This window comes from Nematolebias whitei, chromosome 7 (assembly GCF_014905685.2).
Source record: "Nematolebias whitei isolate Nwh7 chromosome 7, NemWhi1, whole genome shotgun sequence".
Lineage (NCBI taxonomy): Eukaryota > Metazoa > Chordata > Actinopteri > Cyprinodontiformes > Rivulidae > Nematolebias > Nematolebias whitei.
The window spans coordinates 11,906,832-11,924,509 of NC_056504.1; the positions used below are offsets into that span (position 1 = coordinate 11,906,832).

General features: G+C 39.2%; 1 protein-coding gene and 2 non-coding genes across 4 annotated transcripts in view; 2 read left to right on the top strand and 1 right to left on the bottom strand.

Annotated features, from left to right (window-relative positions):
• LOC119411713 (store-operated calcium entry regulator STIMATE) overlaps positions 1-13,137 on the top strand; it is a 17,385-nt gene extending 4,248 nt beyond the window's left edge. Inside the window, exons 5-10 of one of the 2 annotated variants that reach the window (XM_037678629.1) lie at positions 333-445; positions 3,657-3,734; positions 3,956-4,099; positions 7,643-7,750; positions 11,162-11,282; positions 12,827-13,137. In XM_037678629.1, coding sequence (XP_037534557.1) covers positions 333-445; positions 3,657-3,734; positions 3,956-4,099; positions 7,643-7,750; positions 11,162-11,282; positions 12,827-12,942 — 680 coding nt within the window. In that variant the 3' untranslated portion in view covers positions 12,943-13,137. Of the gene's footprint in view, positions 1-332; positions 446-3,656; positions 3,735-3,955; positions 4,100-7,642; positions 7,751-10,946; positions 11,070-11,161; positions 11,283-12,826 lie in introns of those variants that run through there. The other variant, XM_037678628.1, reaches the window with a different exon arrangement.
• trnar-acg lies at positions 6,676-6,748 on the top strand. The gene has a single exon. It is a non-coding gene; the product is annotated as a tRNA-Arg (tRNA).
• trnae-cuc lies at positions 11,689-11,760 on the bottom strand. Its single transcript has one exon. It is a non-coding gene; the product is annotated as a tRNA-Glu (tRNA).
• Positions 13,138-17,678: the final 4,541 nt, after the last annotated feature.

Consider the following 17,678-nt stretch of genomic DNA (forward strand, 5'->3'; position numbering starts at 1 on the left):
TGGTGGGATTTTTTTTTTTTTTTTATTCAAAAAAATTGCTGCAAAATAAATATTTTATGATTTATTTATTTTTTAATTGAAGTATGGATATTAAAAAAAAAACTAACAAAACATCCTTAAAGAGTTCAAATAAAAAGTCATTTAAATTTTATATTTTTATTTCAGGCTGAGATAGCTCCAAAAGACTTACTTTTTTTGTGGAAAAACATTTTTAAAAATAGTATTTAAAAAAAATTAAATAAGATGGCGTATTTTTTTTCTCTAAGGTCACAGGTCAAAGAACAACACCAGGGTTAGTAAGTTTGTGTGTGTTTTTATTTTGGTGTACACAGGAGAGCCAGTGCAGTGCACAGCGTGGTTGGGCCAGTGCATCCTCTACATCCTCATCATGGTGTTTGAGAAAGTTCTCATCATGCTGGTCCTTCTCATCCCCCAGTGGAAAAATGTAAGAAAAAGAAGAATATAAAATGATTGTTGAGTATTGTGGTCATTTCATGGTTTTGTTTTAAACTGAGAGGAACTAATACAGGTACATCTAAAAAATTAGAATGTGAAAAAGTTCAATATTTATTGTCAGTCATTTCAGAAAGTGAAACTCATAAATTACATAGATTCATTACACAGAGTGAAATATTTCAAGCCTTTATTTATTGTAATTTTGATGATCATGCTTTACAAATAATGAAAAAACAAAACTCAATGTCTCAGAAAATTATAATTTAATGAAGAAGTTCCATATTGTAAACTCCTGGTGTCTCACCCTGATCAGCTGATTAACTCCAGACATGAGCTACAAATGTCTCATTCCTCAAGTCCAGACACTTCTGAACCAGAGACGACATCAGAAGCGTCTTACCTGCTGAGGACAAAAAGAACTGGACTGTTGCTCAGTGTTCCAATGTCCTCTTTTCGGATAAAAGTAAATTTTTATGTCATTTATAAATCAAGGTCCCAGAGTTTGGAGGAAGAGTGGAGAGGAACAGAATCTGCGTTGTTGAAGTCCAGAGTGAAGTTTCCACAGTCAGTGATGGTTTGTGTCCATGTCCTCTGCTGGTGCTGGTCCACTGTGTTTTCTGAAGTCCACAGTAAGACACTTCTGGTTCAGGAGTTGTTTGAATTGAGGAAGTCTAGGATTCATCTGTGCCCAAGTTTCTAATATGGAACTTTATCACAATATTCTAGTTTTCTGAGACACTGAATTTTATTTTTTCATTATCTTTAAGCCATAATCATCAAAACTACAACAAATAAAGGTTTGAAATATTTCACTCTGTGTAATGAATCCATGTAAGAAAAGAGTTTCACTTTCTAAAATGACTGACAGATGTTGATTCCCATTGTTGATTGGAAAAGTCTTTAAAAAAAACAAAACAATATCTTTGCACACCACCACATAGACTAAACATATGGGCAGTTGCATTGGTCTAATTTTATCACCTAAATCACGGCACTTTCCTGTTGCTCAGTTCTGTGCTCTTATTTCCTTTTTGGACAGAAGCACCATTGTTTGACCAAACCCTGTTGGTTTTCTCACTTTTCAAACATACATTTGCAAAAAAAAAAGTCCACCATGGGAAAGGATGCAAGAATAACTGAAGGATAAGAAAAACAAGTGAAATGGGAATTTTAAACATTGTTGTCACGACTCTGTCACAATGCTCTGGTGCGCCACATGATTCCCATCAGCCATTGGGGTGGGGGCGGGGGTGGGGGGCAATGAAAAGTTGAGGTTTGGCTGGAAGCTTTAGGCTGACACTAAAACAGCCATGTGTTCATGTAAAATGGGCAAATCTGGTTTCTGTTAGTTTATTTGTATGCTGTTATGTAGTAGGATCTTTTTTCACTAAAGTGCTTAACCAGCCTGGTGCCAGAGCCAGTTCTTAACTGGTTCCTTAGAAATTCATTAATTCAACCTTTATTTAAGCAGATGAGTCACACTGAGCCTCGAAGACTCTTTTACAAGTGAGACCTGTTTCGAGAGACAATAAAAATGGTGAAAAATGACTCATAGGGTTTGGAGAAAAAAAAAATCCTAACACGCTTTTAACCTCTGTTTGAAGGTCAACAGTGTGAGCATGAAAAAAATCTTGCACACAAGCACATAATGACGCTGACATTACGCGGGGGGGTTGAGGGGGACGCAAGGGCGGTGAGCAGCCAGAGACAACATACAGAGACACTGCAGAGTTCAGATAAAATCACTCAGTTCCAACTTCCAGGTGGGTTGAGATAAGATGGCCTGTCAAGGCCAGTCAGGGAGCCGAATTCAGATAAACACAATTGTTTTGGGGACAGGCAGAACTTTAATGACGTCTACCTTGAGTCCGCTCAGTCCACTCGCTTCCGAAACATCCAAATTAAATGACCATACCAATGAAACGTGCTTGAGAATAAACCCCGAGATCTGATCCATTCTGCCAAGAGTCTGGGTGCTCGAGGCACGAACCAAGCCATCGTATAAGGCAGGCAGCCTGATCAGGTCCAGATTTGCTGCGGACAACTTCCTTGTTTGTTGATAGACCAGGAACCAGCTGAATCCAAAAGCAGGAACCAGTTATCATAAATCCAATTATAAACATGTCCTTAAAATCCACAGATGACAGCAGAGATAGACACGTCATCAAGTCTTCAAAGTCAATGAGATATCCAGCTGCGTGCGTGCCAACAAGGCAAATCGTCTCGCCTAAAGCCCATCTTCTCTTCAAAACAATTGTGTTGAGGGACCAACTGACCAAATCCAAGTCCATAGTTATGATTCGGTAGAGTTGTAGAAGAGAGGCTCTAAAGCAGTTTCACTGACAGGACAGAGCAAAAGCAAAGCGGAGAGGGAGAGGAGGAGACGAACGATGAAATAAATGCTTTAAACAGTCTTTAACAAAACGACAGAAGATGTGGTTGTGAAGGTGTGGTGCTCTAAACTACACGGCTGTCCATTTTAAACAACAAACACTCAAATTGCAGGAAGATGAAGAACCGAGTTCGTTTCATTCCACTGCAAATGTGAACACTTATTTATAGTGAAGTTAAATTAAATGAGCATGCGTGGGTTTTCTCCGGGTACTCCAGTTTCCTCCCACAGACCAAAAACATGCATGTTAGGCTGATTGGTAACTCTAAATTGTCTCTAGGTGTGAGTGAGAGAGTGAATGGTTGTTTGTCTCTTTGTGTCCCTGTGATGGACTGGAGACCTGTCCAGGGTGTCCCCCGCCTCTCGCACAGTGACTACTAGACATGGACACCAGTGACCCTCACAATCTGAAATGGGAAAAGCGGGTAAAGATAATGGATGGAATCTAAACTAATCCATGGCACTCTTTCAACATTTGAATGTGTTGGTCTCTGAGAGCTCCTAAAAAAAATCAACAAAAACAATCAAACGGTTCTTTGCCCTGGCCCAGCAAAGAATTGGCACCAGTTTTTTGGAGCTATAGCCAGTTTATTGATAAGTTTGATCATACTGGAACAATGCTAATTAGGACAGATGCTGTGTGGTTTATAAAAGTTTCACTCAGCTTTGTGTCACTTTTTCACTCTTGTTGAAGAGAAGTTGACCCATCTGATCCACTGTGGCTCAGCCCATGTGCTTTTGGATTTTTGTCATTTCGTAGAATCCCAGTAGATCAAGATAAAGTATATGTTTATTGTGTGTCTCACAGCTGGCTGTCCACAACCCCATAAACAATCCTGACCTGGAACTGGCCATTGTCATGCTCATCGTCCCGTTCTTCGTCAATGTAAGTCTGCAGTTATTACATGTGTCTGTTTTTTTATTTTTGTTAGTCCTGGATTCAGTTGTACTCATGATCCTAAACATCACTGTTTTGTTCATACCATACTCATTGTCTTGTTTCACGCATTTGCTTCAAGAAATCTTCCCAGTTTTCATATTTGCTCAAATCCTTTCAGTTTGTTTCTTAAGAAACTTTTCACCGTTGTTGTCTATGTTTGGCTTTAGGCCCTCATGTTTTGGGTGGTAGATAATTTCCTGATGAAGAAACACAAGACAAAAGCAAAACTGGAGGAGAGAGAAGACGACTCTCGGGGGAACAGCAAGGTTCGCTACAGACGAGCTCTTTCCCACGATGACTCTGAATCAGAGGTAAGCTCAGCTGGTGACTGGACGTCCAAAGGAACAACTAAAGCCTCAATGACACGACTGCCATTGTATAAATACTGTTCATGAGACACAGGAGCTGGGGACAAACTGCCCTCCTGAAACAGCCTGCTTAGATCGATCATTTCCAATAACCTGATCACCCACGACCCCTCCTTGAAGCATCGTGCAGCCGTATCATATAACATTATGATGGTAGTGGGTCTCCCTTTTGCAGCCTAAAAATGACTGAACATTTAAAGGGATCTTCAACTAGTTGGAACAATACACCGTCCTATACAAACGAGACCGTAAAAATACTGTAGGATGTTTGGTTTTTACCTTTTTTTTTAAAGTACTGACACACAAACGTCACCATTTTATTCATGTTGCAATGCATTCTGGTTAAGTGGTGAAGACCGGTTGCTCCAGTGCAAGCTCTGTTCAGCTTGAATGTTAATTTTGGACATTATCTGATGTTCAGCTCTTTAATTTGAACTGGAGCGTCTCCAGACCCAGTGGCATAAGCACCAGAGCTTCACCCATCACAGCAGCCCTTAGATCCCGACAGACTCTGCTACTTTGTTCACAACACTATAAAACAATGTTAAATCACACAAAGACTGATTTTTTTTTAATAACTTAAATCTGAATCAGTGAAACAGAGCAGAGAGAAGTCAGCTTCATTGTTTAACTTCCTACTTTTTCTGCTGTGACTCTTGGATCAGATTGGATCCAACTACATGGGTAAGGTGGAAGGGAAACGAGCTTTATTTAAACAGATGTTGGATAACGGTGCATGGTTTAAGTCACCCCATTGGACTAAAATGCCATAAGACCAGATAATTCACAGAAAAATGTTGATATCAAAATGGTTTGCCATACACAGCTTTATTACACACCAGCTCCAGTTTTTCCCAGTTGTTTCAGTTTTAGTTATGTGAATATTAAACCAAACAATGTTGCATTTTATTTTTAATTTTATTTTACGCTGCATAGCCCTAGAGTTAAACTGATTAGTTTTCAATCAGCTCACAAAAATGGTGTGAAGTGGTTGGATGCATGTTATTGTATACATTGGGTGTGACCCGTTTCTCTCCACTCACAAATGTTTTTTAAACACAGGGAAAACGTTTCAGTCACTATTTTAAGGGCCTGTACTCCCCAAATACATTTGTAGTTTCATTACAAAAGAGAAATATAAAAACTCTTTGTAATTATGCACCACTAGATAATAAAGTTATTAAGTCTGTTGACCAATTTAAAGAATATTTAGAAGGCTGAGCAGAGAATGCTTGTGCCTCTGTACAGATATTTAACACATTCTAACTATAATGTTTGTACTTTTTAACAAGGACAGCACAGTTGGTAGAGCTGTTGCCTCTCAGCGAGAAGGTTTCTGATTGAATGGACCTTTCTGAGTGGAGTTTGCATGTTCTCTCCGTGCATGTGTGGGTTTTCTCCAGGTGCTCCAGTTTCCCAAAAAACATGCACGTTGGGCTGATTGGTAACTCTAAATTGTCCCCAGGTGTGAGTGACAATGATAGTTTGTCTCTATTAGTGTCTCTGTGATGGACTTTGACCTGTACTTCAGGCAGCTGTGGGACATCTGGTTCTGCAGCCTGCATGCATGTGGAGCTGCTTTTTTCTACTGAATGTTTACTCGTGCACATTGTTTTTTTTTTGGTCTTAACATTCAAACTAACACGATTTTGTCAGCTGAGAGGAGAGATGGAACTCGTGAGCAACATCTAGCCAGGATCAGTGGCAGCCTGTCCCCGTACATTTTTACAGAGGCTTTCAAACATAAAAACTCAAAGCATCACTGAGCGAGCTACTATAAAAATTAAAGTGTAGAAATTGAGGTAAAATGAAAAAAAAAAAAAAACTGAAATAATTTTATGACATGAACCCTTATGGGATTAAAAAAAAAAAAGCATTTATAATGCATTTTCTTTATGGTAGATTCCCCCATCCCCAGGAACACGAGGGGGCGTCATGACACTGTAAGGTTACATGAGCATTTAACAATATTCTGACAAAATTAAAAACAGGATTTTTAGGCTTCGTTCTGAACAATCGTGTTAAACGGACAGCACCAAATAAATAAATATAAATACGGACACAATGAATGCAGGAGGGTCCGGGTTGAACGAGATCTCAGCCAGAAGGGTTTGATCCAGTCTAACCGACTGGCTCTTTACCGTAATACCACGTGTATGCGCCACGTGTATGCGCGCACAACAAAAACTGAGACGCGTCTTTTTCAGTGGAGGCTGACTCTGCCGCAGTGAGCAGGAGGGAAGTTAAAGTTAGACACGTGTTGGGGATTCAAGATTCGTTTCCACAGTAAAGTGAACGTGTTCGGCTGCTGGGAGTCATTCATTATTTGTGCCTCACATTTCCTGTTTGTCGCGCGCTTTTCACTCTGACAAAACGTCGGTCCCTCGTGATGGGTGTTTCAGCTCCACACGGAGCTGTGCAGGCAGTGGCTCAGTATTTGTTGCTCTGTCCAGACGGAGTGGACCCGTCAGGAAGCCTCCGCAGAATCTTCAATGGTTGTTTCCACGTGCCTCACATCCGGGCCAGTGGCGCAATGGATAACGCGTCTGACTACGGATCAGAAGATTCTAGGTTCGACTCCTGGCTGGCTCGAGGTTTTTTTTTTTTTTTTTTTTTTTTAAATCATTGCAAAAGTAACCTGATTTTCAGTTGATAGTGATGAGATTCCTTTATTGCCTTAAATACCAATAGAAATAATAATAATAAACATTTAAAACCCCTAAAATTATCATATTTTTATTTATTTATTTTTGTTTTGTCAATTTAAAAAGCGCGATGATGCACATTATTTAAACATGAGTACATGCACGTCCTGTAAACGTGCCAGGTTTAGTCAGACTTATTTTCATCTGTAGTCCCTGGCTAGTTAAGTGTCTTAACAATCGTTTTTTGCAGTATTAATGTGACCGAATTAATAAATGTCATAAAGTTAATTAAATAATTATATGGAGCATTCTGGTGTGTGTGCTACTTTGTTTAAAAGCATCAAATAAAAACTTTTAAAATAATAAGACTGTTCACTTTGTGTTTTTTCTGTACTTTCTCACAGTACAGAGATGTGAGGAGTATCACTTCCCATAAACTTCCTTCTTGGATGTACTCCTTGTATATTTTTTTCCTCTTTTTCACATTATTCATTTTTTTTTATACAACTTTGGCTACTACTTTCTATTCTAGACTTTACTTCATGTTTACCTCTAGCACTGAGAGCTGCCTGGAATTCAGTCTGGATAATGTGCCCTGAAATAGATGAGCTATTTATGGCTTCCTGCAGATACTTGAAGGAGGACCGTGCAGGCGATATTTAGCCGCAGCAGTCATGACTTACCAGAACATGACTTCATAAACCATCAGCTTTGTTTTGTACTCAAAAACCTTTTCTTTCTTGTCTTTTTCTGACAGACTTCAGAAAAATTTTATAATCTAACAAAGTCTGACTTCCCAGCATTTTCAACCTAATATTGTTTTTCTTCTTTTTTTTTTTAGATTCTGTTTTCAGCAGATGATGAGATGGATGAGTCAGATGAAGACGATGTCCGTCGACTCCCTGGTCTGAAGACGGTGAAGAAGAAGAAACTTCGCATGGGAATCCCTGTTTGACTCGTGCACAGCTTTGCCACTAACATGGATATCTTCTGGTGGCTCTTCACCTCACAGGCCCACGTCTGTGTCCTCACAAAGGATCCTCTTAAAAGACCAATGATAATGAACTTTGACCTGGGACTCTAAAATATAAGTAAACCATGATTTTGATGCATGTCGACATGGCACTTTTCAGATAACGGTTGGGTTTAAAGGTGCGGAGAAAGAAATCCCATCGTGAACAAACATTACACAGTTAAAGTGTTTATTGTAAGCATCAGAGGAGACGTTAACAATGATTCACAGACTGGACTCAACAGTGTGGTGGTTCCAGTCAGGTTGGTTAGTGACCTCAAGTTAAACAAACATGCTACCTACTCTGTTTATCATGTTGGTTACCTTTGCTACCAGAACAGGTTTCTAAAGTATTCCTAATGTAGACGTCCGCTTCGTCTTTTCTCTCGTGTAGAGTTACCACCAAGGCCTCGGATGGATGGATGTGTGAGTTTACATTTGCACACTCCTCGTCGTATAAATGAGCGCTGGATCACTGTATTGATGCAGTTCTAGTGTTACAAACTTTATAACTCCATATCTTGTATGAGATAACACTTATGTCAAAGGGAGCATGTTGTAATAATCTTCATTTTGTGTTTTGATGGATTTAAGATCTGTTGGAGTAGGACTACATTTACCACGCTGCAGCAGTTCTACTGTCAGCCTCTGTCTGTCGACACATCACAGCTGTCTCGTTTTGTTTGGGGCAGTGATACTCGTTATGTTTTATTAATAATTTGCTCTTCAGTTTTGTTGTTTTTTAGTGGGGGGGGGACCAAAAAGAGCAACTCCGCAACTCCGCTTGTTCCCAAAGACGTTTTCATTCCTTCGATCCAGAGCGTGTTGGTTTTTTTTGCACATCTTCCAATCGGACATCCTTTTTTTTTTTGTCTTCTGTGTAACCATTAGTTTTCTCTGAAATGTGCCTGAGTAAAAAGAGGAGTTTTTATTTGTTTTTATTTTAAAGTTTTGGGTGGTTTTGTTTGAAACAGAGCTTCAGATGTTCAAGCATAAAGCAGCGTTCAGCAGGCTCTGATAAGAATGTTACCTTGCTTAGACCTTTAAACTGTAAATGACGGGCGTGGACTGGTGGGCCGAGTGTGTGCGCGCGCATGTGTGTGTGTGTGTGTGTGAGCTGAATACATGTATACGATGTCTGACTACTGGTCCTGTTTAAAAGTAAACTGAGTGACAAACTGAAAACTGGTGCTGCTCGTGTTATTTTGAGATGTTAAGGATTGGGTGAGGACCCATGTGTCACCTGTATACAGACTCTGTGATGTTCAGTTAAACCTTGGGCATACTCATAAAAGCACATAATCTAAAAATAAAGGCATAAAGAAATGTAATGAGGATAAATGCAGGTAACGCTCCCATCGCCCCTGATCCAACGTGACCCAACCAAGACCAGCTAGAGTCCACAGGCAAACAGCTTCAATTTCTCTAGTGCATAAGATTATTTTAGCTACTGTATAACTTAAACTCCTTAGTTCTCGCAAAGGAAACAACTCATATTTCATCACTTCTGTGCATTTAGAATACCGCCTTCCTCCTGATTATAAAAATAAAAGAATAAGCTTTACTGAATCACAAAGCTTTATTTAAAAAAGCATTTCCTCCTCAGTCTGGGTCTTGTGTGCACGGCTGGTTTCTGTCATTTGCAGAAGGAGTCCAGCTGCATGTAGGACATCTCCAGGCCATGGGTCAAGGCAGTGTCTGTGGGTACACACAGGCGCTCCAAACTGGAGAGAGCTGAGGCAATTCAGTCCAGAGTTCATCTTCAGTGTGTTGGCATGATCCGGTCTCTACCAGCAGGATTGATTGATCAGAGACTGACCTGAACTTTAGTGTCGCTGTGGTGAATGATATCACAAATAAAAACAGCAGCACAGCGAGGGAGTGTGGGCATTAGCAGCAGAACTAAGGGAAAACTTGGGAAACCCAAGCAGGTGCAAGAAAGCCGTCCTGGTAACATTTTCAATGTGAGGTTACGTAATATTTCACTTGTTTCCTTCTGTTGCCGAAGAGCTTTAATTTTATTAAATTCAATTCAGTTTATTTATATACAGTGTAGAACCAAGTCACAACAGAAGTCGTCTCAGAAACATTCATGTACAAAAGCCAATCAGTAAAGTTCTCTATCTCAGGAAGCAGCAGATTGTGTTGAATCTTCACTTTGTCACAGTCTCCCATCCTGAGCAAGCCCAAAGGAGACAGTGGAGAGGAAAAACTCCCTTTAACAGGAAGAAACCTCCAGCAGAACCAGGCTCAGGATGAGCGGACATCTGCTTCGACCGGCTGGAGTTTGAGAGGAACAAGAAGGAGGAACAGATACACAATGGCAGGTCCAGGTTTCTATAGGAGGATGACAAAAACCATGTTAAGATAAAAATAATTTCAAACATGTAGATTAGAGTAAGTAAAGACAGCAGCAGAGTGAGTCAGTTTTTCTATAGCAGCATAACTAAGGGATAGTTCAGGAAACCCAAGCCAACCCTAATATAGGATTGATCAAAAAAGGAAAGACTTAAGCCTAATCTTAAAAATAATTAACTGTTTCCTTTTAGGATGTAGATTAAAGTTATGTGAAGCCAAACGTGCTGTAAAGATGTTTCACATTTGCTTTAATAAATGTTTGTGTTCTCACCAGACCACAGAGTATGTAGCTTAAAACAACGAGTCAGCGTGTCCATCATCCATTCATTCATTTCTTTATTTTAAATAATGCTGCCATACGTTTTGACTAACTGGTGATGTTTGTTCTGTTGATTTAATGATCGGAGAAGTAAAAATAACATTTCCTACACAAAATTTACTAAATAAACCTAGCAAATACTATTTATTTGATTTTTAAAAAATGATAGTGTGATTTACTCTGATCAGTTTTTCTTGGACCCTTTTGGTTTTGTTGATATGTAAAGTGTCTGGAAGTGTTTCTTACAAACTCCAATACTCCAAAAGGAATTAAATCAGCCCCACCCGTCAAAGCAGGGAGGTGGACACACTCTTTTTTTATTATTCTTTGTGCCCAGTCCCTTTAGTGATCCAAATGATCAGCTGTTGGCCTGAGTGTTTAGGGGAGCCATCCCAGCTGTACCATCCCTCACGTCACACCTAATAATACACCCTGACAACAAACAGGAGTGACACCAGTGTTGGGGGGTCTGAGCGACTCACTGGGGGCTGACCAGGACTATATATAATGTCAGGCTGAGGAGGCAGACAGAGCAAAATAACAATCGAGCCTGCTGAATCAGTAACAACCATGTCACAGGTACGTAACGTCACATGTTGGGTACATTTAGCCTTTGGTTCAAGCGTGAGTCCAGATATTCACAGAACCACTCCTGCTTTCCTTCTCTGAAGCCAGGTGAAGTGAGGAAGAAGCGTCCACCGATGAAGGAGGAGGACCTGAAAGGAGCTCGCAGTAAACTGGGGCTGAAGGGCGAGGTCAAGAGTAAGACCTATGAGGTCATGGCGGAGTGTGGTGAGTAGACTCTTTCATTAACGGTGTTGTTTTTAGCAAAGAAAACTAATACCAGGTCCAACACTGACTCTAGGTGTACTTGGTACATATTCTAAATTAATAAAATAAAGGCTGAGAAGCATAAGTATGAATATCATTTAAATATCAATGCACGGGGCAGGGGACAGTGGCTAATCTCATATTTCATTAGATTAGTTATTGTTTATTTGTTCAGTTTCAATATACATTCATTTTTCATTTACCTGTTTATTATTATTATTATTATTAATAATAATAATAATAATAATAATAATAATAATAATAATAATAATAATTATAATAATAATAAAAATAATAAAAGTATTTTCAAATATGTTGCCTTTGTTTCAATGCCGCTATGAAAAAATAAATAAAATTAAAAAAGAAGTTCCCTGACCGGGAATCGAACCCGGGCCGCGGCGGTGAGAGCGCCGAATCCTAACCACTAGACCACCAGGGAAAGTAGTTGAGCACACATAATATATTTCTTTTAAATCTAACACAGGGGAATTTCGTACGTTAGTATATTCATATAGCGTTCAATACAAATACGTGATTGGGATATGTTTTTTCTTGTAATTTCGTCATACCTTGTAGATTTGTACGAATATTTCCAGCGGCGCTTCAATGTAGCGGAAGCTAGCTGGCTAATAGCATCAGTTTTACTCGACTTGACTCAGCTGTTATAACAGTCTTTTAGTTTTAGTCTCAGCTCAGTGGGGCGTTAAGAGCGCCTGATACGTCACAAAACTTTAATCTACTGCAAACTGCGGTAATGCCATCACCGGATTCGGAAACTTTACTCTCGCACATCCACAGTGCTCCATTACAACAACCTTTACGGCTGGGCTGTCATTGCGCATGCGCCGATGTGGCAAAGTTTGAAATGTATGTATGTATGTATGTATGTATGTATGTATGTTTTATTTATTCATTTCATTTCATCCAAGCAACAAATATAATACAATTTAAAGAAAAGAATTTAGAAAGAAAGAATAAAGAAATGTCAAAGTAAATGTCAGTAAAATACCCGTGTAGACTGAGTTGAGGAGAAAAAAAGACAATAATATTCACAATTACTCCTTAAATAACCATAATAATCTATATAATTGTGTCTGAAAACAATTTTTGGTAATTTAGCTACTTTTGAATACAGTTTGTTTGAATATAAGGATTTGTTGTCAGACAGTTTATCCGGTGGTTTAGTCTTTTCAGTGCTTCTATCACTGAGATCATGTGGAGTAGTAGTTCACAAAAGGTTTATGTCAAATGTTTAGTGGTGAATCCTTTACCAAAGTTAAACATTTTACAAAATAGCCATTTGAATGATCAAAATTAAGCTAAACTTGAATCACAAGTGAATTAATTTTAAAAGAAATGCAACTTTTCAACTAAAAATCAGACAAAAAGGTAGAAACACTTGTTTTAGACGTGTTTTGACACATGCAGCGACAAAGTCCAAGTGTAGTCTACTTATTTGTGAGGTTTGGCCTTTGTGTTTATAATGCGTGTGTGGTTGTGTTCAGAGAGGATGGGTAAGGTGGCTCCATCTGTGTTCAGCGGAGTGAGGACGGGAACAGAGACAGTCCTCTCCAAGCCGGCTGCTGCCAGAGATCCCTCAGCCAGCGTCTTCAACAAATGATCAACAACCTTCAACTTGTTTCTCATGCAGCACTGATCTGTGAGGACTGACGTGACAGTGCGTTTATAAAAATTAAGAGGGATAAATGAACATGTCTTATTTTAATTACTGTTGTGCATGCTATGACTTTTTTTGTACATCCTAATAAATTATTTAAAACTTTACAGTGTTGTCATATGATGATGTATGGTCTAAATGGCTAAAAGTATTAACAATACATTTGTACATGGACAGTTTTTATTATGTTTACAATAAAACTGATTGGTTCAAATATGTTGTCTTTCTTTTTTGTTTATAACATGAATTCACTTTAGTTTCAGAACAAAGTAACACAATGGCAGGAGGTGAAACCCAAGAATGAAGACATGCAAGGAACTTGAAGAAAGAACTAAAATGTATTTTAAACAAAAACAAAACGTTGTGGTTGAAAAATCTTCTTAATAAAACTTTGGAATAATCATGAGGAGAACAGAAGAAGAACCGGATGTAACATGTAAAATGCAAAGTGCTTGAACGGTGAGTGTAAAGTTACCTGTTTACCTTAAACATGTACCTTAACTACATAGACAGGGACTGACGAGGAAGTAGAGACACCTATAAGTCAGAATCAGAATGCTTTTTATTGTCACTGCACAAGAAGCACAATGAAATTTCATTTCAGTACAGTCGTCCAAAGAAACAAAAGACAACCAAACAACATGAGACATTGGTAGACGGGTGCATGCCTGAGGCTGCAGCCTCATGGGAGGCGCTGCCCTTTTTATTCGATAAGGAAAAGGGAACCACGAGGACAGAGGAGGTTAAAAAATCATATGTCACACTGTGTCCATAACAGGACAGTGTGGAGTTGCAAAAAAACCTCAGCACAAAACAGCAACATACAGATGACATAATAAGACATATGCATGTGGAGTGGGTGAGGGTGGAGTGGGAGGAGGGGCTCCCAGCACAGGCTGCCCAGTGAGCATCGCAGTCACCTGGTGCCTCACATCTAACCTAGGTTACTGCACTGTGGGTGTGTGTGTGTGTGTGGGGGGGGGGGGGGGGGGCAGTGAAGGTGGTGAGTTTGAGGGGAGTGTGTTTATAATGTCTGAACACTGGCCCAGATATCCCCCTCAGCCATAGTCCATGTAGGATGGTGCCATTATCAGCCGACCTCGGTGGAGCTTTAACACAGGTCCACAGATGTCCTTGGGGAAGGGTAGTGGGAGCAGAGCATCTTGTTCACATAGCTGCCAGATTCAGACAACAGTTATTTTGGGTCAGGCCGACTCTGTTAATTTCCTTTTGCCTTACAGTCTCACTGGTACATCTCGATGGCGACTCCAAACAGCCACATTTGTGGTCAATTTCGCCAGACTGAGCTTGTAACTTCTCCAAGATCAGTTCCTTCCTGCCAGTGAGATTCAGGAGCTGCAAGTAGCCTGCGATTCTCAGCAAGAATCCCATCCAGCTTATGACTCAGCTCACACAGCATCTGAGTCTGAGTGCTCACAGCAGGGCACATTCCTTCACACAAGCCGAGCAGCCTTACAACGACCAGAACAGCTGCCGACGTTTTTCAAATTTGTCGATATGCCAGGTAACCACCAACTCCAAAAAGCAGAAACCCTGTATCATAAATCCAATTATGTACATATCTTCAACTTCCTCGACCGATATTATGGACAGACACAAGACCTTCCACTGCCCCCAGGAATCCATCATGTATCTGGCTGCAAGTGTCCCGTCAGGACAGGAGGGCTCTCCTTCGCCCTGTCTTCTCATTGAGAAAATTTGATCAATTGAGTTGAGAGACCAGCTGACCAGATCCATGATTTACAATTCAGAAGATAATTAAAGAGAAGCTCCAAAAAGTTAACAGTTGCAGGACAAAGAGCAGAAGCAGAGCAGATATGGGAGAAGGAGCGGGAGGAAGAAACAAGCCCTGGCAAAACGGGAATTGAAAAGAAGCTTCAAGGGAAAAGGTGGGCAAGTCTGAAGCAAATTCAAAAAATGTTAGATGTAAATAAAAGTGTCTTAATTTGTGAAAGTGAAAAACAGTTTGCTGTCTAAACCAAGAGCTGATCACATACTCAGTCCTCAAAGTAAAACAGGGAGTACGGTCGTGCAGTGAAAATGACTCATCAGATCACAAGCAGAGTCTTGTTGGAATAAAGGTCCTGTTCACCGGTGCCAGCACCACAAACATGCTCCCAAAACCTGAACATCACACAGAGCTCTGTTTGTGGAGATAATGGGTTTATAAGAACATGTTTGTCGAGACTGATTACTTCACTTTCACATAAACTCAGACAGCTGCATGTTCAGTTTTCTTACAATAATAATTATGAACGTATAATCAACACTTATAACTACACTTATCCACAACATCATCCCTGGTTGTAACACCAGCAGAAGTTATCTCACACTCATATCTCACAATAAATAACAACGTTCCTGTTGGTAATGGGCTCTTTACACTGCCTGAGCTTTTATTTATCATTATTTTGAATGAGTTTCTGCAGAAGTATCGAGGATTACAGATGTTTTTTTTTTTCAGCTTTATGACTAACATGTTTGTCCCCCCCCTCCCCCCCTTCACTCCACCTCACCCCACCCGGGGTACTGAAGCTGGACTGTGTTCGTTGAGAGTTCAGTCATGTCTGGACTGGTGGGTGTCCATGTGCTGCTGCTGGTCTCCAGCCTCGCGTCTGGAGCTCTGATCATCTCTGACAATGAAGCTGCGATGGTAATTTTACATTAATACATTTTTAATAGATGTTTTTTTTTATTGATCTATAACACTTTTTTGTTGAACTAAAGTTCATTTATGCTCTTTTAGAACTAGTTCACACGTTAGAAATTGAAGATTTTTACCATCGTATTGGTCCTTTTAAATTAAGTTGGTGTTTGACAGAATACTGCATTAAATCTTCTGCAGCCAGAGGAAGTTATTGAATTAGCAGCTTTATTTTTTCCTCTCTAACTTGGCACCGTATTGATCTGCAGCCTGTGTTTGTATTTCAGGAGACGAGGAGTGCAGCCAAACTGTTGCAGGTACTCAGCCAGTAAATACAAAGAAACAAAATGAGTGGTTGCTTAACTGAGTTTGTTCGTTTGAGTTGTCTTCATTCTAATATGTTCTGAAAAACACAAAAACGTACAGAAACCACTTATTTTTAAAGAAGATGAGCACAAACAAGCAAAAGTCATCAGATTACACTTCAACTTTTAATTTAGCTAAGTTAACTCTGAAATCTTAATTAATTTTCTTTCTGTTACAGAAAAGAAGCACAAATGAGAACACGGTAAGATAAATTTTTGCTTTTAGTGATAATAAGCAAAATATTGCCAATTCATACTTTTCTGGAACTTGTAGGAGAGATAAAATATGGACAAAAAATATTTTTGATGACATCATCAGACTGTATTATATGTAGATCATTATATAAAGTGATAACTTTAAATCAAACTGATGTGTCAACTTGATTAATTAAAACCTGAGAGTGGCCGATCACAGAGGAGGTCGTCCCTGCTGCAGGGTGCAGCCTCTACAACCCTCTCAGGGTGGGACACGGTGACATCATGTCTTTTAAACACTTTTTCCAAGCTGCAGAGTGTTGTTTGGCACCTCTGAGGACAGAAGACGTTCACAATATTTAAAGTTGGTCAGGGAGGAACCAGCTGACGTCGTTCACTGTGAAAATACATTCAGTTTAGCTTTAAGCCTGTCTGAGCAAACTTCCAAAGTTAATGGTTTTATTGTGCCTGTACCCGTTTTTAATTATTGTTCTTACTCCATAGCTCATAAATACCACTTGAGATAAAAAAAAAGTTGTTTTTATTTCAAAACTTTTCAAAAATCTTTGTCTGTGACAAATCAGGATCACTGAGAGCGTTCTTTAATTATTACTTTTATTAGCAGATAAAGTCAAGTTTTTCCCCTTAAGGTGAAATATGTGGAGATAGTTCTGTATCAGTTCAACTGACAGGACATAAAAACAAATATTTACTAAATATTTAAAATGTTAAATGTTTAAAACCTGTCGTTGTGGTGCTTAAGATAAAGGTTTTATTCATTGCTCACTGCAAAAGGTAGACATTTATTTTCATTTTGACACTTTTTAAAATTTTTATGTCAAAAAAGGCCAATTTATATCCTGACTGAGTAAAAACGAAACCATAAAACAAAGAAAGTTGAATACTTTTCATAGGCACTGCATGTTTTGCCTGTGTGTATGTGTGTGCTCACATGTAACATGTTAGCAAAATAAGTCATCAAACACTTTACAGATTTTAAAGAACAAACTTTTCAATCATCTTTTCTAAGTTGAATTTGAACAGTCCCTCTAAAGGAAATGCTTATTTATTCAATCACTTATTTTAAATAACAAATTGTTATTTTTCTATAGAAATCTGATTTCACTTTGACACTGAAGATGGTTTTTATTGTATTTTAATTTTGTCAAAAAGTCCAGTTTATATTGACCATGACAGCAATAAAAACACTGCAGGGTGAATACTTTATATCTGCACTGTGTGTGTTTGCTTGTGTGTATGTGCGCGCCTTTGTTTGCTATGTTAGCAAAAATATCATGAAACACTGGACAGAAATTCACAAAACTCTCAGAAACTACATGTTGGCCATACATCTGCAACTTAGGTCACCCCAAATCAAGGTGGCCACCACAGCCAACTGACCTCAGCCTGTTAAGGTTTAACAAAATAGTACTCAAATTCAGACAAGGCTGAGA